Genomic DNA, 21,497 nt, shown 5'->3' on the forward strand with positions numbered 1-21,497 from the left:
CTTGAGCAGGGGTCTATTGTTTTGGTACAATTTTTATTTGCTTTTTTTTTTTTACATTTTTAAGTAGTTGGAAAAAATCCAAAAAATAAGATTGCATGACACATGAAAATGTCATAAAATTCACATGTGAGTATCCATAAAGTTTTAGTGGAACACAGGCACACTCACTCGATTAAGTACTGTCTGGGGCTGCTTTCTTGCTACAGCAGTAGAGTTGAGCACTTGGCACAAGGTGGGGGGGTAACTGCAAAGCCTCAAATAATTGTTTTCTGGCCATTTACAGAAAGTTCGCCAACCCCTGCTCAACAGGGTTGGTCACCCAAGCCCTCTTACATCATGGGTGACTTAAAGGATACCCAAAGGTAATTATAATCCTATTTTAGCCTTACAAGGGAGGGGGACTCTACTGCAATCTAATGCTAAAAGTAAGCCTGAAGCAAGGGCAAACACCCTGGCCTGAGGGGCAGGGACCTGGAGTCCAGTCCTGTGTGGCCTAAGGCAAGTCACTGTCCTCCAGGAGCCTGTTCTATCCCCTGTAACCTGGGGTTGGGTTAGTAGGTGGTATAGCTCATTTACTTGGAAGGGACTAAGGAACAACCTCAAAGAGAATTTGGGGAAGCCCTGGGAAGTTTCCATTCAAGGAGGCAGGCTAACTGGGAAATGCTTGTGGAACCAATCAAAAGATCAGTCTTTCCCCATGACAGGCTAGGGGCAGTGTTGTGTTCATCACATGTTTATTAAATTAATAATAATTAAAGTGATAGACACCATGAATTGAGCCTGTGTGATGTCCTGGGCCATGGGCTTGTCACTTTATAGGCATTACTTCATCTGCTCTTCACCACACCCTTGGAGGAAGGTACTATTAATATCCCCATTTTACAGGAGAGGAAAACTGAGGCTCTGTGTCTAAGAGCCTATGGAGCAAGTGAATGAACAAACATCACTTCTCCCAAAGGCAGTGGGGACTGGAAGGGTGTATTCTGGAGTCTAGGGAAAGTTGTCCTGATGTCCAGACTAAGAGAGGGGGTCATTCCCCTGCTGTGAGAATGGGGTGCATCATGTACAAAGCTTGGGAACACAGAGCCATTCCCAGTATCCAGGCCCCCAATCTGGGTGGCTGCTTCTTGGGCCAGCTTCCCTCCAGTGAGGCTGTACTCACATCTGTGACATAGAGCAGTGTCTGCACCACAACAGGAATAAACAGGACTCAGAGGGGCACAAAAGTCTTTCCTGCTGCCTCCCCCAGTGTACCATGAGATCCACAGAAGACCAACTCCAAAGACCTAGTCCTTCCACAACCTGGCCCGGGCCTTGGAGCAGGAGCTGAATGGGAGAATAAAAAATACGGAGTAAAGAGAATGGTATGTTCTCGGGAGGGAAGGTGGTGTGGGGGCCCCTCATATATTTCTGGGATGAAGACCCAGGCCATGGTTCCTCTCTATAGAGATAAAAGGGGGGAGGGTCAGGCTTTGTGGGGCCCCTTGGGGGGCCTCTCCATATTAGATTAGGTAGAAACTCAATAGGCAACCCAGGCGCTGTAGGCCTCAAGGGCCTTGGGGGGAGGCTCTCCCTTTCCCAGGGATGGTCCACCCAGAAGAAGCCCCTCAGGGAATTCCCTCAGTGGCCTTTGGATAGGTGTGGAAGGGATCATGGAAGGTAGCCTGGGGGCTGTGGCTTTTGACTTGATCCATGGTGGAGGGCCTGGATTTTGCATTTTGTCTAAATTGTGGTAAATTACACATAACAAATTTTACCATCTTAACCATTTCTACATGTACAATTCAGTAGTGTTAGAGATACTCACATTTTTGTGCAACCAATATCCAGAACTTTTTCATCTTGGAAAACCGAAACTCTGTACTCATTAAATGACAATGCCAAAATGGGTGAACTGTATAGTATATGAATGGTATCTCAATAATGATGATTTTAAAAAAGAATTTTTACCCAATAGCCCCCAGGTGACACTGTATCTATTTTGAGACCCAGTTCAAATGCCACTGCTTATAGGAAGTCTTACGTCTTCCACCATTCAGGCCCCCAAATCCTCAAATGGAGCACACCCTTTCTATAAAACATGAACCCTTCACCCCCTCATTCTGGCCTGGAGACCCTCAGAGTTCAGGGCACTAGCCTCCAGGGAGCCTAGCGTGGGAGGCTGGAGCTGGTGCCCTCCTGACTCAGGCTGGGAGATCTGTGGTCCTAGCTTTGCGACCTTGGGCAAAGCACTTCTCTTCTCTGGGCCTGGGGGTTCTCACCTGGCTGGAGAAGGCTCTGTGGGCCTGCTGTCTCCCAGCTTTTTCTGCAGGGATATGGGACGGGCTTCACTTTCTGAGCCTGGGAGGTAGGCAAGGAGAAAATTGTGGGTTTTCATTTGACAGATAAGGACACCAAGGGCAAGGTGGACAAGGCCGGCTGAAGATTACCAAGCAGGGGGGCTTCTGGCCAGCTCCTCAGTCGTAGAGCCCTTACGCCCACCTGGCTAAACTATGGCCTTTGCTTTCTGTTGCTCCAGCAGGTGGGCACCTCTCAGGGAAGATGGCTGGGTGGTCACCAAGGCTTAAGGCAGGGTTAAGAAGACTCTGAAAATGGCCCCAGTCCCCTTCCTGACCTCAGTGTCCAAGTCTCATTGCCCGTTCCCGCTGCTTACATGAACCAGTTAGTTGTTCATCCAGGCAAAACTTCTGGGTGGAGATTTCACAGTGAAGTGTAGGGGATGGAGTTAAGAGATATAAAGGGTGTTGGGGTCCAGGGTCCTAAGAAGGAGGCCCAAGACTGTAGGCCAGGAACTTTTGTCCAGAATGCCAAACTCCTGGAATCCCACCTGTACCTTGGATGCCCTGCAGTAGAATTTTGAACAAGAGACCCCACTATCACATCTTAGGGCCTAGAGGGGCTAAGGGAGGTCTGTCCAGGGAGGCCAGCTTGCCTGGGGCGGGATGGCACCCCAGGGAACACCCACTGCTCGGATGCTTTGCCATTCCAAGCTGGCCCTTTAAGCCCTACACCATGATGTCACCATAGACAGCAAGGGATGGGAGGGGGACTGCAGGCCTGAGGGCGGACTGCATTTCCCAGCAGTCTTGGGTGCACCACACCTCTCCCAGCAGGCACTGGTTCACTGCAGACTATTAACCAGTTCAGTGCCCGTTTCCAAGTGGGTTTGAAGTGTGCGGCCATTCTGGGGTGAGGGTGGGATTCCCCCGCGGGTGGAATGCCTGGGGCACGGATGAAGCAGGCCAAATCTTTGGGCCTGGTATAGGATTGGGCCTCTTTCCTGTCACGGTCCTGGCCTCACCCCCAGCTTCCTGGTGCAGACTCCCGAGTCCTCTCTTCCGATGCAGTCTCCTTTCTAGAACGTGGGAGCCTAGCCCCAGGTGGACCCCATCCCACTCTGCTTAAGCTTTGACCCCAGGCCCTGCAGGGGTTACCCCTCCGGTCTGGCATCCCCCTTTAAGCAGTGCGGGGACTACATCTCCCAGTGGCCCTGGGAACTTTCTGACGCAGCACCCCCCTCCACCCCCCCAGCCCTCGGGGAGGTGCGGGCCGGGCGGGGGGAGGTGACTTGATGTCATCCTGAGCAGCTGGGCGGCGGGTGCCGGTGCGCACAGAGCCGGGGCTCCCGCAGCGCAACGCCGCGCTGGGTCGGGTCCCAAGACTTGAGGAGAGGTCTGCACGCTGCCGGGGTAGCCCAGAGCGCACCGGACGCCCGCACCCGACCTGGGGCTGAGCTGGGGGCATGCTCCGGCTCTCCCGGAGCCCGAGAGAGAACCCAGGAGCGCCGCCACCCAGAGCCAGCGCCCGGAGCGGAACCGCTGCGAAGGAGACCTGAACAGCGGCCCCTTCCCCACCCGCAGCCCCCGGTGGTTGGGGACGGAAGTCTGGGCTTCTGAGAAGTGAGTGTTCCCCCCCGCCACGAGGCAGATGAGATTTGGGGGGCGAGGAAGGAGGAGCTGAGGTGGAGAAGGTTGCCAGATTTTAGGAGGGAGGGGTGGCGTGGGGATAGGGCCCCCATTCTTGGGGAAGTCGCTGGTGGCCTGGATTAGTGGAGCAGAAGGGGGCCCCATTCTTTTAGGGGCCAGGGCTTGGGATGGGGTTCCCCATTCTAGGTAGGGGCTGGTTCGGGGATAGGCCCTATCCCAAGAGGGGTTGTTTTGGAGCCTGGGATCTTAAGGTCTGGGAGAAGGGTGGGACATGCTCCTGTGAGAAGGGACTGCACCTGTATTTAGGATCTGGGAGGGAAAAGAAGACTTGAGCACTCGGACTTGGGCAGCCCCACACACTGTCTTTCCTGGAAGAACTGACAGGCTCTCTCTGTTTCTTTTGCTGGTCTCTCTGCCCTGACTACATTTTCAAAAGAGCCAGGGTGAGAACCCTAACTGGACTCTTCGGGACCCCCAGGAAGGACCTGAGGCCTGAGCCATCCTCCTCTCTACTCTGCCTGCCCCCCAGGACTGGGCAGTTGCCGAAGGCCCTGGGGGGGGGCCCAGACTGTGGTTGTGTGCCCCCCCCCCCAGCATGGGCCCAAGTTAGTCAGCCTCACCCCATTCGGCATTCTCCAGGCCCAGAGGGAACCCCAGGGGCTCTGAAGGCTTGACCCACCACCTGGCCACCATGGAGACAAAGCTGCCCCCTGCAAGTACCCCCACCAGCCCTTCTTCCCCAGGGCTATCGCCTGTGCCCCCACCCGACAAGGTGGATGGCTTCTCCCGCCGTTCCCTCCGCAGGGCCCGGCCCCGGCGCTCCCATAGCTCCTCCCAGTTCCGCTATCAGAGCAACCAGCAAGAGCTCACTCCACTGCCCCTGCTCAAAGGTGAGCCCTGCTGCTGGCTGCCAGGGTACCTGAGTCCCACAGCGGGCAAGCAGGGCTGCAGCAGGTAGCGACAAGCACTGGCAGCTGTGATTAGAGGGTTTAGATGGCCCCTTCCAGGCAAGGGACTCCACCACTGGAGATGACCCCCACCCCCCAGGCCTCCAGCCCTCTCTGCTGACGCATGGCCTGACTGGCCTGTCATCCTTGGAGGTGGGGCATCTGGAAGTGGCGCCACCGTGGGGGGCAGACCAGGGCCAAGGGTGGGGCCCATAGCCTGGGTTCCCGGAGGCCACTGCTAGGGTCCTGAGCAAGTGCTCAGCATGGCTCCCCGTGATCACCATGTAGTCTCCCCACCTCTGGGTCACAGGGCCCTCGACTGGCTGAGCCAGAGAGCACCCAAGAAATCCTCAGCCCCCACCCTCCTTCTCATTTCTGGCTCTTAGAACAGAGTGCCAGCTATGAGAGGGAGGCATGGTGGTTTTGGGCACCTGTGGAAAGCCGGGCATCCAGGGTTTCTTACCTTGCTTTAAGTCAGGCCATCATGCTGTCTGAGCCTGGGTTGGGAGGAAGAGATGCAGCTCCTTTACCCTGCAGGAATGGAGGATGGGACAGGAGTCGTTTGCTCCTTGCAAAGAGTGGGGGATGTCACAAGAGCAGGGGGTCTGGGGGCAGGGGAAGCTGCTCTGTGGATTCGGAGGGCACGCCGATGCCCAGAGCTGTGGTAAGTGGGGCACAGGCTCAGCCCCCTCCCTTCTCCCCAGATGTGCCAGCCTCGGAACTGCACGAGCTCTTGAGCCGGAAGCTGGCCCAGTGTGGGGTGATGTTTGACTTTTTGGACTGTGTGGCTGACCTGAAGGGGAAGGAGGTGAAGCGGGCAGCACTCAATGAGCTGGTGGAGTGTGTGGGGAGCACCCGGGGGGTCCTCATTGAGCCTGTCTACCCAGACATCATCCGCATGGTAAGCACCTGGCCCCTGACCTCTGGGGGAGGCCTTGGGGGATATGGAACCCTACTGACCTGCTTGTGGTCCCCTCCTTCTGCAAAGAATACCTGCCTCTCTTTGGCTTAGCCTCAAGGCCCCCATCTTTCTCCCTCCCCCCCCAGCCCCCAGCCCCACTGCATCTGGCCTGAGTAGGTCCCTCAGTGCCTCCTGGGCCTGACCCACCCTGCACTTTGGCTTATGCTCTCCTGTAGCCTGGTGTGCACTCCCACCATGTCCCTTATTGCCATGGCCTGGCTCAGGTGCTGCTTCTTCCATGAGGCTTCTCAGTGTTCAAGCTAGAAATCTCCTTTGTGCTGACTAGCATGTCTGTAGACCTTACCACTTAACATCTTGTCTTCCCCACTGGACTGTGCCCAGTAGAGGGCGGGGATGTGTCTTGTTTATTTCTGGGTCCCCAGCCCCCGGCCCAGGGCTTCCGTGTGTTCAGGTAATGATTGATGAGGAGTGAATTGCTTGCTGAGGCAGGTGCTGAGGCTCATTAGAACTTTGGATAAGAGACCTCCTGACTTCTGCCTTTGAGGGCTCTTCCTAAAAGAACCCTGATCCTGCCCTTCAGATCTCAGTGAATATCTTCAGGACCCTACCACCCAGTGAGAACCCTGAATTTGATCCTGAAGAGGATGAACCCAACCTGGAGCCTTCCTGGCCACATCTGCAGGTATGGGGGCTGGGGAAGGCAGGACGCTGAGTTTCAGTAGAGGGGAGAGGGTCAAGTAGACTGGCGGAAGGGGGCCATACGGCAGGGGGAAGAGGGAGGCTGTTCCTGAACTCACCGTTTTTGTCTGTCCCCTCTCCCAGCTGGTATATGAGTTTTTCCTGCGTTTCTTGGAGAGCCCAGATTTTCAACCCTCCGTGGCCAAGAGATATGTGGATCAAAAGTTTGTGCTGATGGTGAAGTGGGGAGCCCAGGCCGGGTGGTGCCATGGGACAGGGGCAGGCTCTCTGAAGGGTGTGGGGATAGGATGGAAATGACCTGGGCTTGGCCTCCCCCCTGACCCCTGACCCTGGGTCCCCTAGCTCCTGGAGCTATTTGATAGTGAGGACCCCCGGGAGCGTGAGTACCTCAAGACCATCCTGCACCGGGTCTATGGCAAGTTCCTGGGGCTCCGGGCCTACATCCGCAAACAGTGCAGCCACATCTTCCTCCGGTGGGTGCCTGCTGCCTGCCCAGCTGAGACCTGGGGAGGGAAGGGAGAGCTGTAGGGGAGAAGATGGAGGCAAAGGCTCCCGTGAGGTCAGCAGGGAAAGGGTATTTATTTCCATTTTACAGATGAGGAAATACAGAGAGAGATGGACTGGTGTGCAGGGACTAGACCAGTCCTGGGGGCCTAGGATCAAATCTTCTGACCCTTATTGTGCTGAGCCATAAAGATCCAAATAAGATTCTTTCTGCAAATGTGTATTGAGCAACAGTGCCCACTGGGCATAGGGGCCCACGTGGCCTTGTAGTTGAGATTGGCTTTGGAGCTCCGTGGCCTTTTTGAGTTTGGTTCAAATGTTTCGGTGAACGTGAGCAAATTATTTCAGTTCTCTCATCTCTAAAATGGGAATGATAGCTCTACTCACCCAGGGACAGTCATCAGGGTGAAATGAGACAATGTCTCCAAAGCACACAGTATGTAGCTCTTTGACCAAGGCTGGGACTCTGAAACATTAGCTCTTTTTTTTTGTTTTTTTTTAATATTTTATTTATTTATTTGACAGAGAGAGGGAACACAAGCAGGGGGAGTGGGAGAGGGAGAAGCAGTCTTCCCGCTGAGCAGGGAGCCCGACGTGGGGCTCGATCCCAGGATCCTGGGATCATGACCTGAGCCAAAGGCAGACGCTCAACGACTGAGCCACCCAGGCGCCCCTGAAACATTAGCTCTTATGGTATTGGTTTACAAAATAGCTGAGAGAGATCCCTGTCCTCCAGGAGCTCCAAGTCCCTTAGATCCCCTGCTTATTAACTTTGGGTGTCATTGGTGTGCAGAGGTGTGCCAGCCTCAGAGGTGTCATTGGACTGCTGAACCTCGATTTCTTCATCTGTATAATGGATCTAATAAACCCTGTCTCTCATTGTAATTTTGAGAAGTACATAGCACAGAGTAGACGCTCTAAGTGTTTGTCATTCTTTTGGTTGAAAGGCATGAAGAGCGAAGGATGCAGGCTAGGTGCCTGCTGACTGGATGGGGGCCAGAAAATGAGAGTTAGGGTCTGGGGAGAAGAGACAAGTTAGAATGCCTCATAGAAGAGAGGTTTGAGCACCAGTGCCTGGGCTGAGGAGGGTGATTCAGAAGTGGGTGTGGATCTCAGTGGGGCCTGGTTTGGGAAGGGAGCTCAGCCTCTGGGTTGGGAGAGAGTTGGATTAGTGTGCAGGGTGGGGTGGCAGGTAGGATGGCTGAAGGGGACTGGGCCTGCTGTAATTGCTCTAAGCCCTTCTGCATCCTGCTCTTCTTCTCGCAGGTTCATCTACGAACTTGAGCACTTCAATGGTGTGGCTGAGCTGCTGGAGATCTTAGGAAGGTGACTCTCTGGGCCTTGGCTGGAGCATCAGGATTCTGGGAGCAAAGACTGAGGCCCGGTCATCTGAGCCCTCCTCCTCTCTTCTGCCCCCTCCTCAGCATCATCAATGGCTTTGCACTGCCCCTGAAGACCGAGCACAAGCAGTTCCTGGTCCGGGTCCTGATTCCCCTACACTCTGTCAAGTCACTGTCTGTTTTTCATGCCCAGGTAAGGCCCAGGCCTGGCCCTGCCGCAGCAGAGAGATGCCGACAGAGTCAGGGCAGCCGTAGGGTCAGCCCGACACTCTGCTAGAGCCACACTAAGTCATGAACTCATGGGATCCTCCCTCACCTTCTTTTTCTTTGCTAATTCTGTTCCATCCACCTTAGAGAATTTCCGCGACACTTTAAGGCTGATCTCAGACATCAGCTTTGTGAAGCCTTCCCAGCCTTTTCCCTCCCTACCTGCCCTAGGCAGGATTAAACTCTTCTCTTTCCATATTCCCATACATTGTGATGTAGATTTCAATTATGGAAACTTTTGTGAAATTTATAAGGGCTAGTTTGCTGCATGTTCCCCCTGGGGGAACGTGGTTGTGTCCCTGCACACAGAGCATGGTGCCTGGCACATCCTAGGCAGTCAGTCAGTAAATGTTTGGTGAATGAGAGAGGAGACACAGTGAGGGAGCAACATCTGGTGTCCTGTCATGGTCCCCTCCTGACCCCAGTCTTCTTTCTCTCGCCCACCCCCCACCCCCCTCAGCTGGCATACTGTGTGGTGCAGTTCCTGGAGAAGGACGCCACCTTGACAGAGCACGTGAGTACCTTGGTGGGGGAAAGGCAGGCCTCACCCCTGCAGGTCTGACTCCTTTCTGCCTCAACTCCCACAGGTGATCCGGGGGCTGCTGAAATACTGGCCAAAGACCTGTACACAGAAGGAGGTATGAGGAAGGGCTCTGGTGTCCCCCAGAGGGGGGTCAGGAGGGCTCTGGTTCCGGAGGGCAGCCAAATGTGTTGGGGGGGGGGAGATGGGAACTGCTGTCTCCCGTGTCCCTACCCCCAGGTGATGTTTCTGGGGGAGATGGAAGAGATTCTTGATGTCATTGAGCCCTCCCAGTTTGTGAAGATCCAGGAGCCGCTCTTCAAGCAGGTGGCCCGCTGTGTGTCCAGCCCCCATTTCCAGGTATGGGGTGGGAACAGGTAGGGGTGGGAGCCAGGGTATGGACTAGGAGGGCTGACCAGTTGACCTAACACAGCTCCCTCCACCCTCAGTTTCACCTCTGGACCCACCAGGGTCCGATAATGGGGAGATGCTGGACTTAAGGTCAGGAGACCTAGGGTCAGGCCTCAGATATGCTCCCCACGGACTAAAGGGCCCTGCGCAATCACTTTGCCACTCGAATCTGATGCACCTTCCGCATCTGTGAAGTGGACCACAGTGATCTCTTCACAAGGTGGTGATGAGGACTAAAGAGAGTGTAGTGCCAACCTGTTGGGTAAACTGGAGTATGCTCAGAATGGGTTCTTATCCCCGCTCCCCTCTTCTTTGTGGCTTTTGATTCCATTAGTCCCACTCCAGTGCCCAGCCAGGCGTTTCCACTTCCTCAGGCTGGCTGTAGTTGCTATTTTCCTGCACATGTGCGCAGACTTTCACCCATTCATATGTGCCTTAACCTGGTGGAAGTCAAGTCTTCCTCACGGGGACTCTGGCATTTAAGTTTATTAAATACCTCATTTGATTCTTACAACAGCCCTGGGGAGATAGCTGTTATTAGCTCCATTTTACAGTTGAGAAGACTGAGGCTGAGAGGTTAAATGCCTCACCCTAGGACATCTGTCTAGTGTGTAGTGGAACTAGGATTCAACCCTGAGCGTTGGACTCCAAATCAGTGCTCTTTTTCTCTTCACTACATTGCCTCCTCTGTGGGTCAGATGAGCCCTGAGGATTGGGTACACGTGTGGAGGACAGGGCTCCCTGGGTTTTGGGGGTGGGGGTGGATACCAGGCCTTGCACCTGCAAGGGAAGCCACCACCAGGCACTCACTCTGCCACCTTGCTGCCCCAGGTTGCAGAGCGGGCTCTGTATTTCTGGAACAATGAGTATATCCTGAGCCTCATCGAGGACAACTGCCACACTGTGCTGCCTGCTGTGTTTGGGACCCTCTACCAAGTCTCTAAGGAACACTGGAATCAGTGAGTGCCTAGGCCTTGACCTAACCCACAGAGGCTGGGTCCAGGGCCGGCCAGTCCAGACTTGAGAGGGTCAGGGATGGGAAAAGGGGCAGGTTGAGAGCAGTGCTTGTGGTGTTCAGAGCTACATGTGTGTTTGGGGAACAGGGGTAGGCAGAGTGCTAGGGAGGGAGATGGCACCAAACAAAGCTGTTCCCATTTCCTCACCCCTCCCCGGACCCTGTCAAGAACCATCGTATCTCTGATCTACAACGTGCTCAAGACGTTCATGGAGATGAATGGAAAGCTGTTTGATGAGCTCACAGCCTCCTACAAGCTAGAAAAGCAGCAGTGAGTGTTGGCCTGGGCATAGGGGGAGAGGGGAAAAAGCAGGATGGAGCTGGCTCCTTGGGGTTGGAAGGAGCCTAGGAGGACAGCCCCACATCCTATGTGATCAGATGTTTAGTCTCTCCTTGTGTTCCTGCTGGACCATCCATGCCCAGCTCCCCACTGCATCCTCCAGTCATGTTCCCAAGTCTTCTTCCAGGTATGGAGCTTCCTCCCCTTCAGCTCCATGACCACAGGCCGGGGCTGGTTTCCCAGTGCTCTTTTCCTTAAGTGGAAGGTCCCATAAAGTCCCTTTACAGTTGGGTGGTGGTGAGCGAAGCTGAACGGTAGGTGGGCCTGGATAGGGGAGCTGCCTCACCCTCTCTCCCCAGGGAGCAGCAGAAAGCCCAGGAGCGTCAGGAGCTATGGCAAGGCCTGGAGGAGCTGCGGCTACGTCGGTTACAGGGGACCCAAGGGGCCAAAGAGGCACCCCTCCAACGGCTTACACCCCAGGTGGCCACTAGTGGGGGTCAGAGCTAGAGATCCCCTAGAAGGGGAGGAGCTAAATCCAGAGCTATCAGTCCCTCCATCCCCTCTCCTACCCAGGGGCCCAGAGAGACACACCTACACCTGGCCTTGCCAGAGCAGGCTTGGAGGGCTCCCTGCCTGGCCCAGCATGGGCAGTTTTCACTGTGGGGAGAGGAGGAGAGGAGATGGTGGTCCTGGCAACAGAACTCTCAGGCCTTTGTGGCAGGACTTGACCAGGGCAGGCTTGACCAGGAAGCTGCCACTGGGGACTGCACCTGCCCCGCAAAGCTGGGCTCCAGACTGCAGGCCGGTTCCCCCCCTGCTCCCGCCTAGAGCAAGGGGACTCAGCCCCTCGCCTGCCCCGCCTCGTGCCAGCACGGGGTCCTTCCTCACCCTACCATGGGATCCATGGTCTATTTATTCTCCCCAGCTCACCCCAACACATGCCCCTGGGGCATCTTCTTTCCCTCCCCTCCCTCACCCTGTACTTCCTTGTCCCCTTTTTATTTATTGGGCAGGGGGAGGGGTGAGGGCACAGGCAGAAGAGATTCCCCGTGTCCTAGGGTGGGGGGGTGTCACAGTTACCATGGTCTGTCCCCCTTCCCCTGGCTGGGGGTAGACTTTAAATAAAGAGAGAAACTTGAGAACTGCTTGCTTTATTTAGGGGTAGGGACAAAGAGGGGAGTGAAATGATGATAGACTGGTTGGGAGGCCAGGCTGAGGCAGGGGAGAGGCAGAAACTGGCCTCTTCTCAGGAGTGACAATCACAGAATCTTAAGAGAGCCGGATACATGGGCTATACTCCACCTCAAACCCTCTGACCAAGGTGGAGGAGGAGGGGAGAGGACGGGCTAGTAGCGCGACAGGCGACACATGTCACACTGGCAGGCCCTGGCCGTGAAGATCTCCAGCTCCTCCCTCCGGTCCCCCCCACACTGCAGCGGCACCTTCACCTGCAGGAGAGGGGGACCCGTGTTCCATTCACCTTCCTTGGGCCATCTTAGATCTCCATCTCCCCTGTCTCTCCCCACCCCCAAAGAGCCACTGCTGGGCTGGGCGGTCTCACCTTCTTCAGGCCACTGATGGTACAGCACTGAGAGACGGAGGTCACATTATGTCGATAGCCACTGGCCACCAGCACGGAGTACCGGGAAGGGAAGGCGCTAGACTCACAGTGGCCCACACAGGCCTGTGCCACATGGGAGCCCTGGCAGGTGCCTTGGCGGTCACTTCGCACTGTCACATTGAAGGCTAGAAGGAGACAGGCGAGTGGGAGACAGCGCCTCTGCAAAGCCTCACCTAGCTCCTGTCGCCAGAACCTCAGTGTGGGTCCATTGAGGGTGCTGCCTGCCCTTCGGTCCCGTCCATTAGCGCTCGGCTCCCACCCAGCTGTCTGCTCCCAGGGTTACTCACGGTGCAAGTGGCAGCCTGGGATGGCCGCCTGGCGACCCCAGCCTTCCGTGACCGCCAGGACCAGCAGGCAGAGGAGCAGCGTTTGGGGGGATGCCATGGGGATCTGAAACACAGTGGGTAGCTCGCTGTCTCTAGATAAGTGTGCAGGTGGGAGGGGCAGTTCTTTACTGTGTGCCGCCTGGTGAGGAGCCAGGGTGAGGCTGCTCTTTCTGACTGGGGTGAGGCAAGCCTGTGAGCCGTGCTGTCTTTTCCCCGGAGCTGCCTTTGGGTGCATGGTGTGTCTGCTTGTGTGTCTCATGATGGGTGTGAGTGTGAGTAGCTGTCAGCCCACGGCAGTGATTCTCCCCTGGAATCTCCTGCCACCTGGAGCACAAACATCTGCCCCCCTCCATCTGCCCCACCTACAGGCCCCAGGCCCTCCCCAGGCTCCTCCTGCCTCAAGCGCTTACCACTTCCAAGGCCCAGGAACTGAGTGGCTTGCGGAATGGGTTCCTCAGGTCTCCCGCTCGTCTCCAGACAGTGCCGGCTCTCCGGATTTTTATTTGCCAACGTTCTGGAGCCACGCCCTCTTGGGGATCAGCTTACAGGCCTGCCTCCCGGGCAGAGGCCTCAGAGCAATCCCACCTGGGAGATCCAACTCTTCTCTGAGGTGTAGTCCTCAGAGAGTGGCTTCTGCTGCTTTCGGCCGCCTGAGGTCCCGGGCTGGGGGCAGTGAGATATGGAAAAAAGCCCAGGAGCTGCTGGAGTGGGCGGCTTGTGTGCAGTTGGGGAGAGAGGGATCAAGGCTGGGCTGAGTTGTGGCCGCCAGGGTTCTCTTCTCTGCTGTGTGACCTTGGGCAAGACACTCCCCTGTTCAGGGCCTTGCCACCCCAACCCTAAAGCTACTAAACTCATTCTTGCTTGTCCCTATCCACTGCACAGGAAAAGGGTTGGGAGGATATTTTTATGGACAAAGGAACTGACACCAGTAAGGGCCTCCTGAGATACGCTGGGTGGCAGAGTTGGGGAGAATGGGGGGTTCTAAGTCCATTTCAGAGCTTCATTTTCACTCATCATCCTGGGGGTCAGCCACAGAGTGCGGCTCCCCTTAGTCCCTGGAATAACAGGGACCTGACTCCTGGAACAGTCTGAAGCTGTCAACACCAGCAAAACCCATCTTTTAGTCCAGCTCTGGCTCAGGTTTTACAGGTAAAGCAGCTAAGGCTTAGAAAAGGAAAGCTACTAAAGGTCACACAGTTAACGTCAGGCCAAATCTGCTCTCCATACGTGGTGCTAAATTACACTTGGGGCAAGAATGTGGCAAATTGGGGAAGATCCCTAGTTAGCAGTAGCTGCATGGGCTAGGGCAGGCCAGAGATCAGAAAGAAGCCTATGGTGATTTGGCCCCCCACATCCCAGGGCCACTGCCTCACTGATTTGTTCAGAAAGGCAGAGCCAGCCACACACACCACCCACCCTTCATTGTTCAGATGAGAAAATCCGAACCAGAGAGGAAAGTGACTTTGCCAAGGCCTCACTGTAAGCTAGTCAGAGTCAGAATGGCACTCAGATCTCTAAATTCTGGAGTTGTGCCTTTCAGCAGCTTTGTAAAACAGGCCATATTTGGGACAGTAGGACAAAGGCTATAAACACAACTTGTCCTTAATCTTCCAGTTCCCCTTCAGCCCTTCTCCCCTCAGGACCTGGGCCTGTCTACAGCAGCCATGTCTTCTCCCCATCCAGGGTAAGTCAGCCAAACAAGGGGACCCCAAGGGACCTCAGCATTCCAACCCCATTTCTGCCATTCATCACAGAAACCTTCCAGCATCTGACAGACCATCAGCTCTGTTTAAAGACTAGAAGTGACAAGGACTCATCTCACAAGGTGGCCCATTCTAATATAACAGTTAGATTCCTTTGTTCTGAGCTAAACTGAGTTTCCCTATATTCCCATCTATTTGATCTGTGGCCACACAACGCAAGTCTAACCTGTCTGTCCCAGATCAGCCCTTGGGTTACATGAAGTCAGAGCTTGGGTGCCCTGGCCTTCTCCAGGGGCCCTAACCTGGGCTGACTTGCAGTTAATCTGAGAAGCTAAATTGCATTGCTGTCAAAAGCCAGAGGGATAGGTGAGTGGAAAGCATTTATCTACTGAGGGTGCACTTTGGGGCCAAACTGGGTGAATTTGGGATAGATGATATCTTGAGGGTCAGCTGGGCTCAGGAAAGTGAGTCTTATAAGACCCCATTCTCTAAGCCCTGCCAGGGAGGCTAAGGCTAAGGTTTGCAGTCAGCTACAGACCCCACCCACCCAAAGCATCCCACCAACAATAACTAGGTAGACCCAGGGGAGAGGTTTCAGCCATCGCTTCCCTGTATCTTCAGGGAAGAGTTTGCTGTCTCTCTATTTCATGAAATTCAGTCAATAACTCTTCATAAATAATTTATTTTCATTAGGATCCTAAGTGCTGGAGATGAAAGACCTAAACTGGCCCTCAGAGCAGCACAGTTCTTAGACTAGAACATTTTAGGAAGTTCTTTTCTTAGTGTTTTAAATTGAAAAAAAAAAAAATCCATTGTAAAGGGGCAAAGGATAGGACAAACCCACAAGAGGACTCAGGGAGTTTAGGGCCCGCATTCCCCATGACTGAAATGTCATACACAGAGGACGGAATGCGAAGAGTCACTGCCAGAAGACACTCTTCCCACTGCTGCATCTGGAAGCTCACTGGCTGCTCTTTCTGAAGAAATAGCGAAAGGGGAAGAGAGAGCTGTGGGAAAGAGAGCAGAATGGGTTGAGATTCTAGAGGTCCCTCCCTTCTCCCAGTCCCATTAGGGGCATTAACGAGGGCATTTTTGCTTTGGGGAACCACTGTATGGATTCAACTCTGGAGCAGCATTTGAAAAGGTACCCAAAAGCTAATTTGGCTTTATACTCAGGAGTGGGGCATGAAGAAGGAGAATGGGGCAGCTGAGCTCTAGAGAGAGAAAGGGATTTGCTAACAGTCTTCTGCAAAAAGGACTCAAGATTCAGAGGGGAGAATGGAAATATTTTGGTAACCGAAGAATCTGAATGGCCCAACAATAAGAATAGTCTCTGTCCAAGGAGCATTTATGGAATGAGGTCCAATGCTAGGCACATTGGGGTGGGTTGTGTAAAAATGAACAAGACACAGTCTTTATTAAATCCAGTTAGGGCCCTTGTGCTGAGTCTCATTTCCATCATGTATCCTGGGGAAAATAGAGATTATGCAGGTAATCTGATTTCTTTTCTAATTTCCCTGAGAGACTCACTGAGGCAGACTCTGGTGCTAGACTGCCCTGAGTCTCAGTGTGATGGTAAGAGAGACACCTGTCCTACCTTAGAAACCCAAAGAAGCCACTGGTTCCCAGCTCTGGGGGTCCTTTAGGTGGAGATGGGTTGTTTTGCTGCAGTGGGGGGATAATCTGCCCTGCTAGGCTGTCCTCCCACTTAGAATCTGCAAGGAAAACAGTCAGGGAAAAAATGTTAGTCCGTGGGCTACTTTCATGTGACATCCAGTGTGGACCAAGGGCAGCCTCACACAAAGATTCGTTTGAAGCCAGGTGACTTGTTTGTTCTGACCCTCCTAATTTCATCTCAGGAGATGTTATTCTGACCTTGGAGTATTTTTCGTTGGGTCCCTGAGATTTTTACACTGCTCAAGTCCTAGCCACCCACCACAGATTGTTGTCTTCTCACGGAATGATGACTTGTTGAAGAACTCATATGCTTACATCCTAGCATCTGCGACAACTACAGTCCTTACAGAATCCTTCTGCTAGACAACACCTTCACATGCATTCCCAGCCCTTGCTGAGCATCCACTGCACCTTCAATATTAATACTAATGCCCCGAAGGGAAGAGGAGGAAAGACAGCTTCCTAAAGATTATTCTCCAACAAGACAAAAAAGTGAAACACATCCCTCCCAACTTTTCTGCAAAACTTATCACCCCACATGGAAATGTTTTCAAATAGTGGGAGCATCATTTTCACCATCAGAAGCACAGGAAGTACATGCATTGTTTCCCTTCACTTCTCTTGCGGGTTGGGGAGCTTTTATTATTCAAGGGCAGGTCCCCAGACCGAAGGATGGCCAACAGGCATCTCCATGGGAGCAAGACACATCACCCAGCCAGTGTGCCCACACTCAGAACTCTATGCTGCTCTGCTCATCAGAGAACTAAAGAGGACAGGATTATTATTAAAAGAGAATAAATTTCCCAGAACCTACCCTGTTCCTGGGTATCAGTGATATTAAATGTTGGGGTCTCCTGCCATTCCTGGTGGGTTTTTCTTTCTCTGTTCTGATAAAAAGAGGACCAAGAAAAGTTTTAAACTTTACTCCTATAGAGCTTGGTGGTCTGAATGCTATTTGTGGATTGGTGGTCAGTCAATGAAGACTTCATAGGGGAAGTGCTATTTGAATGGGAACTTGATGGACGAGTGGGATTTTGTCATAATGAGGGTGAGGAGATGGTCAGAGAGAGTAGGGCATTTAGATAGGGACATGATGTACAAAGGCACAGTACATTAACAAGTAAATGTGATGAGCGTGGCTAGAGCTGGGGCAGTGTAAACATAACTATGGCCTAAGCAACCAGCACACTACAACTCAATCGATTTTCTCCCTGGGCTACTCCTTTATATTCTTTCATACTTTGAAGGGGACATCCTATAACCTGGTTCCAAGCCCACAACATTTCCAGTTGACACCCTGATATTCAGAATCATGGTTCATATGTTTTCTTTGGAATTCTCTGCCAACTGGCCACTCCCCTCACCTGGAAAGAACCTGGGGGCCTGACTACCTAGCGGTGCTGAGAAGTTCCTTGAGCCGTTGTGCTGGTGAAGAATTCTACAGCAAGGGACTACAGACTGTCAAGGTGGGTCAGGAGGCAGAGACATGATAAGCCTCTGGGAAAGTTAGGATGTAGCCCCCATCCGAAGCATAAGCTGTATTTCTTTTTTTTTTAAGATTTTATTTATTTTTTTTGAGAGAGATAGTGAGTGAGTGAGAGAGAGCACAAGCCAGGAGGAGAGGCAGAGGGAGAAGCAGACTCCCCGCTGAGCAGGGAGCCCAATGTGGGGCTTGATCTCCAGACCCTGAGATCATGACCTGAGCCAAAGGCAGACACTTAACTGACTGGGCCACCCAGGCACCCTAAGCTGTATTTTTAAGAGAAACTTTTCCACAAAACTGCAAATTCCAGAACACATAGGCTGCTACCTAAGTAATATTCCTGTAAACATGAAAGGGAACTCTGGGGAGGAAGGAAACCATCTCTTACCTCTTCTAAGTCTCCAAGTACATTAGCTTACAGGGGTACAGCTCTGATTTGTAGCTTGAGGAAATGATTCTTACAAATGTAATGAAACTATGGTTTGGAGCTTAAATTCTGCTGCATTGGCCCTAATGAAAGCACCTACATAGGTTGGCAGTGGGGAACAGAAGGGCAGAGGCCCTGGGGCAAAGGTAAAGATCTCCCAACCAGGGGAGATTCCCCTGATGAGACAGTCTAGCATTTGTGCTCTCCTGAAAACTTGACAGATGTCTTTTTAGGCAAATGTCATAAGAAAGGAAAAACACAGCCTGAAATAAGACTGAGAGTACCATCTGGGACATCCAACAAGACATAATGCACTTACAACCCAACACAAGGTTGTTCTCTGTATGTTCAGGGCCAGATCTGCTTAGAAGTACAGTTCAAGCAGAGGTGGCAAAAAAACAAAAACAAAAAAACTACCTACATGATAATCTGTTTTACTTCTGAACCATTCATTGGCTCTCCCCCACTTTTTATCCTTACAAAGTTTGGATCTCTAGTCTGGGACCTGAAGTAATAAAGGGAATGGGTCGGCCTTTCCTTCCCATTCTCCCCAAAACACCTCTTATGAAACAGAGACCTTATTCAGATATGTGTCATGTTCTTCTAAGCTTTCCCCGTACCAGATCCCAGTGGTGTCATGTTCAGACATGACAGTCCACACTGATGTGACCCAACACGCTGAGTTCCCCAAAGGGGAGAGAAAATATTAAGCATTGGACCATAGGAGCAAATTCAATTTTTCCAGCTCAAGTGACCTACACTGAGAGTCACTGTGATCAGTCTAATTTAGGAGAAATCCTCTCTCTGGGAACAGGGTCTACAGTGGAGACCGTCATTGGGCTTTGAGTCAAAATCAATAAACATGTTCCTTTTGGTTTTTTTTCCTTCTCATTTTTTTCTAAACCCAGTATCAGGCTGAAAAGGTAATTATGTTGAGTAAGAAACTGTGGGTACTGTTCTTGAGGGAGATGATGTGTCAAACTAAGAATAGGAAGGTATGAAGGATAGAGAGTGAGAGAAATGTTCTTTTAATAGTAATTATCTTGGTTGTATAAAGCGTCTTTGTTCTTCAGATCTTCATGTACTCCTCCTATACTTTCTCATTTCTTTTTCTTCCTTCTTGAAAGGATGGGAGTACAGAAGAGGGCAATCATCTGCCTATAATCACTCAGTGGGCCAGATGGCTTTGCACAACGGGTCCTGTGCCCTGCCCCTACCCACAGAGGCAGAGGTCCCAGTCCCTAAGGGTTCCTTCTTCCCCCAACTAAACAATAAGTTACTGGAAAGAAACCAGGTTTTACGTGTTTGCATGCACCCCAGCAACTAACACAATACCTTGCAAACAGGAGGCAAAATAATCATTTAGAAATGTAAATCACTTTACTTTTCTACTTTAAAAATGTTTTAGGGAAATCCTATGATCTTGAAAGTGGCATTAAGCCCTTCATGATCTAGCCTGTGCTGACCTCTTCAGTAACGTTTCTTAGCACTGTACTTTAACTAAGCTCCAGGTACACTGGCTTGCAGTCACCAAATGCACTGTACTCTCTCCTCTTGGCCTTAGTTCTTTGAGCTACTCTGGGAACCCTCCCTCACATCCACCTAATTTGGGTGAGGTTCTCCTTTGTGGTTCCTTTGTTCCCTGTATTTCCTTTATTCCTGTATGTAGCACATCTATCAATAATTGTCTGCCTAGGGGCGCCTGGGTGGCTCAGTTGGTTAAGCGACTGCCTTCGGCTCAGGTCATGATCCTGGAGTCCCGGGATCGAGTCCCGCATCGGGCTCCCTGCTCGGCAGGGGGTCTGCTTCTCCCTCTGACCCTCCTCCCTCTCATGCTCTCTCTCAGATAAATAAATACAATCTTTAAAAAAAAAATAATAATTGTCTGCCTAGCTTTATACCATTGACATTTTTAGAGGAGAGCATGGTATCTCTAATACTTGGCACACAGTAGACACACAGTAAGTCTGTTGAATAAATGCATATATAGATATACTGATCATGCTATGGAACTTAGGAAGGTGAGGGAGGTGAACTGGTAGTGTTTAAACACTGAAGGTCAGAGCTACTTTAGAGCGATAAGTGAAAAGTAAGAAAAGAGCACAAATAACAGCTATTTCAAGAGGGGAAGAAAAGAAAGAGTGCTCTTTTAGAGACTACTATGGAAAACAGCTCTGAAATGGAGTAGCAGCAGATATAGAAATATCTAAATGGGGAATAAACCTCACAAATGAAATCGAATACTATTGGGGCCAGCCCATCACTGCCCTAAATGAAGTTTTCTCTTACCAGTATCCCATGCGATACATGCCTAGCTCCTCTATAAAAACTAGATGTTCCCAGGCTCAGATCCCAGTGTAGATGATGGCAAAAAGGTTTCTAAAATGAAAAAAATTCTCTACTGGATCCCACCACACAATTCAGCAGACCTGTTTTCTTATCTCACTGCAGAGTACAAGCAGCAGCTTTTTAAGCTGAGAAGAAAAGACCTTTTAACAAAAGGATTCATCGATGTTTGTATTACGTGGCCACTTTGGGGACAGGTTGTGGCAAGGGTGGAATGGTTGGATGCTGCTCTGCGGATGGTGAAACCTGAGAATGAGTTCAGTCAGCTCAGTCTGTACTTAGGACCAGGAAGTGCTGGTAACAGGAATCCTGACCTGTAACAGAGCAGGAACAGCCAGAAGCCTTAAAGCCTCCATTTTGGTGCTTACCCTCCTGGTTTCCATAAGGGGCTTCTTTTTGCTGGGGCCTTGGCTGGAAATCCCCATCTTGGCCCTGAGGTGAGGGAAAAGCCCAGGAAATGTTACTGGCAGCAGCAACATCACCACATTTAAGCAAATGTGGCCCAAATGAATATTTCAGCAGGTTGGCTATTTTTATACCACTCCTGGCCTGCAGAGTAAATTGTGTGGCCAAATTCTCTTTGGGTGCTGCTTTAATTCACAGCAGAATCCCAATTTGAGACATTTAGTGATCTAGGGATTGAGAAAGGAAAAATGCGGTTGACAGCAGGTAATCAGATTTTGAAATACTTGTCTGCATCAAAACCCAAAGGCAAGATGTGAGCCCTCATCGCCATGGAAAATTCAGTCAAATAGAACCGAGCAAAGCTTCACACCCCTAAGTACCTTCACATTCCACCTGGCTGGGAAAGAAATTTCCTAACTCTTCCCTGACATGTGCATTTGGAGGGTAAAGGGCTCAGCTCCCTCATGGTCCACCCTCACTGCTCCTGTGTGCCCCCATGATCCCAGGAAGGGAGCAGCTGCTCTCTGTGAACATGGGCTGAAAGCACATTGAGCTGGGGAGCAAACCACATCTTGGATTATTCTAGCTGCCCTCTCTGGGTGCAAATAAGAATGACTGTATTACCTTACTGACTCACTCTGTCCCTGACAGAGATTCGGGAGAAGAAAATAAGTACCC

At 52.0% G+C, this 21,497-nt stretch overlaps 3 protein-coding genes and 1 long non-coding RNA gene across 9 annotated transcripts in view; 1 reads left to right on the top strand and 3 right to left on the bottom strand.

Moving 5' to 3' along the window:
- The first annotated feature begins 238 nt into the window (after positions 1-238).
- On the top strand, positions 239-11,970 carry PPP2R5B (protein phosphatase 2 regulatory subunit B'beta). 2 transcript variants are annotated; one of them, XM_035013173.1, is made up of 16 exons: positions 239-362; positions 1,250-1,364; positions 2,385-3,899; positions 4,363-4,816; positions 5,578-5,774; positions 6,376-6,477; positions 6,618-6,710; positions 6,837-6,967; positions 8,265-8,324; positions 8,423-8,531; positions 9,066-9,119; positions 9,193-9,243; positions 9,366-9,485; positions 10,368-10,495; positions 10,721-10,822; positions 11,191-11,970. In XM_035013173.1, the coding sequence occupies exons 4-16, from the start codon at positions 4,618-4,620 to the stop codon at positions 11,336-11,338; spliced, it is 1,494 nt and encodes a 497-aa protein (XP_034869064.1). In that variant the 5' UTR covers positions 239-362; positions 1,250-1,364; positions 2,385-3,899; positions 4,363-4,617; the 3' UTR covers positions 11,339-11,970. The 2 variants fall into 2 exon arrangements, with proteins under 2 accessions (XP_034869064.1, XP_034869065.1); XM_035013174.1 differs by having other exon boundaries at positions 3,588-3,899.
- LOC118016020 lies at positions 958-5,406 on the bottom strand. The gene is made up of 3 exons (XR_004680742.1): positions 5,337-5,406; positions 2,262-2,340; positions 958-1,326 (listed from the first exon to the last, which is right to left on the bottom strand). It is a non-coding gene; the product is annotated as an uncharacterized LOC118016020 (long non-coding RNA).
- On the bottom strand, positions 11,956-13,274 carry GPHA2 (glycoprotein hormone subunit alpha 2). 2 transcript variants are annotated; one of them, XM_035013181.1, is made up of 4 exons: positions 13,189-13,274; positions 12,740-12,842; positions 12,393-12,577; positions 11,956-12,279 (listed from the first exon to the last, which is right to left on the bottom strand). In XM_035013181.1, the coding sequence occupies exons 2-4, from the start codon at positions 12,834-12,836 to the stop codon at positions 12,178-12,180; spliced, it is 384 nt and encodes a 127-aa protein (XP_034869072.1). In that variant the 5' UTR covers positions 12,837-12,842; positions 13,189-13,274; the 3' UTR covers positions 11,956-12,177. The 2 variants fall into 2 exon arrangements, with proteins under 2 accessions (XP_034869072.1, XP_034869071.1); XM_035013180.1 differs by lacking the exon at positions 13,189-13,274 and having other exon boundaries at positions 12,740-13,174.
- Positions 13,275-13,303: 29 nt separating this feature from the next.
- Positions 13,304-21,497, bottom strand: part of MAJIN (membrane anchored junction protein) — a 29,314-nt gene continuing 21,120 nt past the window's right edge. For 2 of the 4 annotated variants that reach the window (XM_035013176.1, XM_035013175.1), the window contains exons 8-11: positions 20,783-20,846; positions 16,973-17,045; positions 16,079-16,196; positions 13,304-13,441 (exon numbers count right to left, since the gene is read on the bottom strand). In XM_035013176.1, coding sequence (XP_034869067.1) covers positions 13,321-13,441; positions 16,079-16,196; positions 16,973-17,045; positions 20,783-20,846 — 376 coding nt within the window. In that variant the 3' untranslated portion in view covers positions 13,304-13,320. Of the gene's footprint in view, positions 13,442-15,378; positions 15,489-16,078; positions 16,197-16,972; positions 17,046-20,782; positions 20,847-21,497 lie in introns of those variants that run through there. The other 2 variants (XM_035013177.1, XM_035013179.1) reach the window with 2 other exon arrangements.

The sequence above is a fragment of the Mirounga leonina genome, unplaced genomic scaffold (assembly GCF_011800145.1).
Source record: "Mirounga leonina isolate KUSES-001 unplaced genomic scaffold, KU_Mleo_1.0 Mir_166, whole genome shotgun sequence".
Taxonomy (NCBI): domain Eukaryota; kingdom Metazoa; phylum Chordata; class Mammalia; order Carnivora; family Phocidae; genus Mirounga; species Mirounga leonina.

Bases quoted from the DNA above. Each gene is read 5' to 3' on its own strand.
- PPP2R5B (XM_035013173.1), top strand. From the start codon at position 4,618: ATGGAGACAAAGCTGCCCCCTGCAAGTACCCCCACCAGCCCTTCTTCC. The intron at 8,325-8,422 runs GTGACTCTCTGG...CCCCCTCCTCAG, and splicing joins CTGCTGGAGATCTTAGGAAG to CATCATCAATGGCTTTGCAC. The intron at 10,823-11,190 runs GTGAGTGTTGGC...CTCTCTCCCCAG, and splicing joins TACAAGCTAGAAAAGCAGCA to GGAGCAGCAGAAAGCCCAGG.
- GPHA2 (XM_035013180.1), bottom strand. From the start codon at position 13,037: ATGAGACACACAAGCAGACACACCATGCACCCAAAGGCAGCTCCGGGG. The intron at 12,578-12,739 runs GTGAGTAACCCT...GTCTCCTTCTAG, and splicing joins CCCAGGCTGCCACTTGCACC to CCTTCAATGTGACAGTGCGA. The intron at 12,280-12,392 runs GTGAGACCGCCC...CCTCTCCTGCAG, and splicing joins CCATCAGTGGCCTGAAGAAG to GTGAAGGTGCCGCTGCAGTG.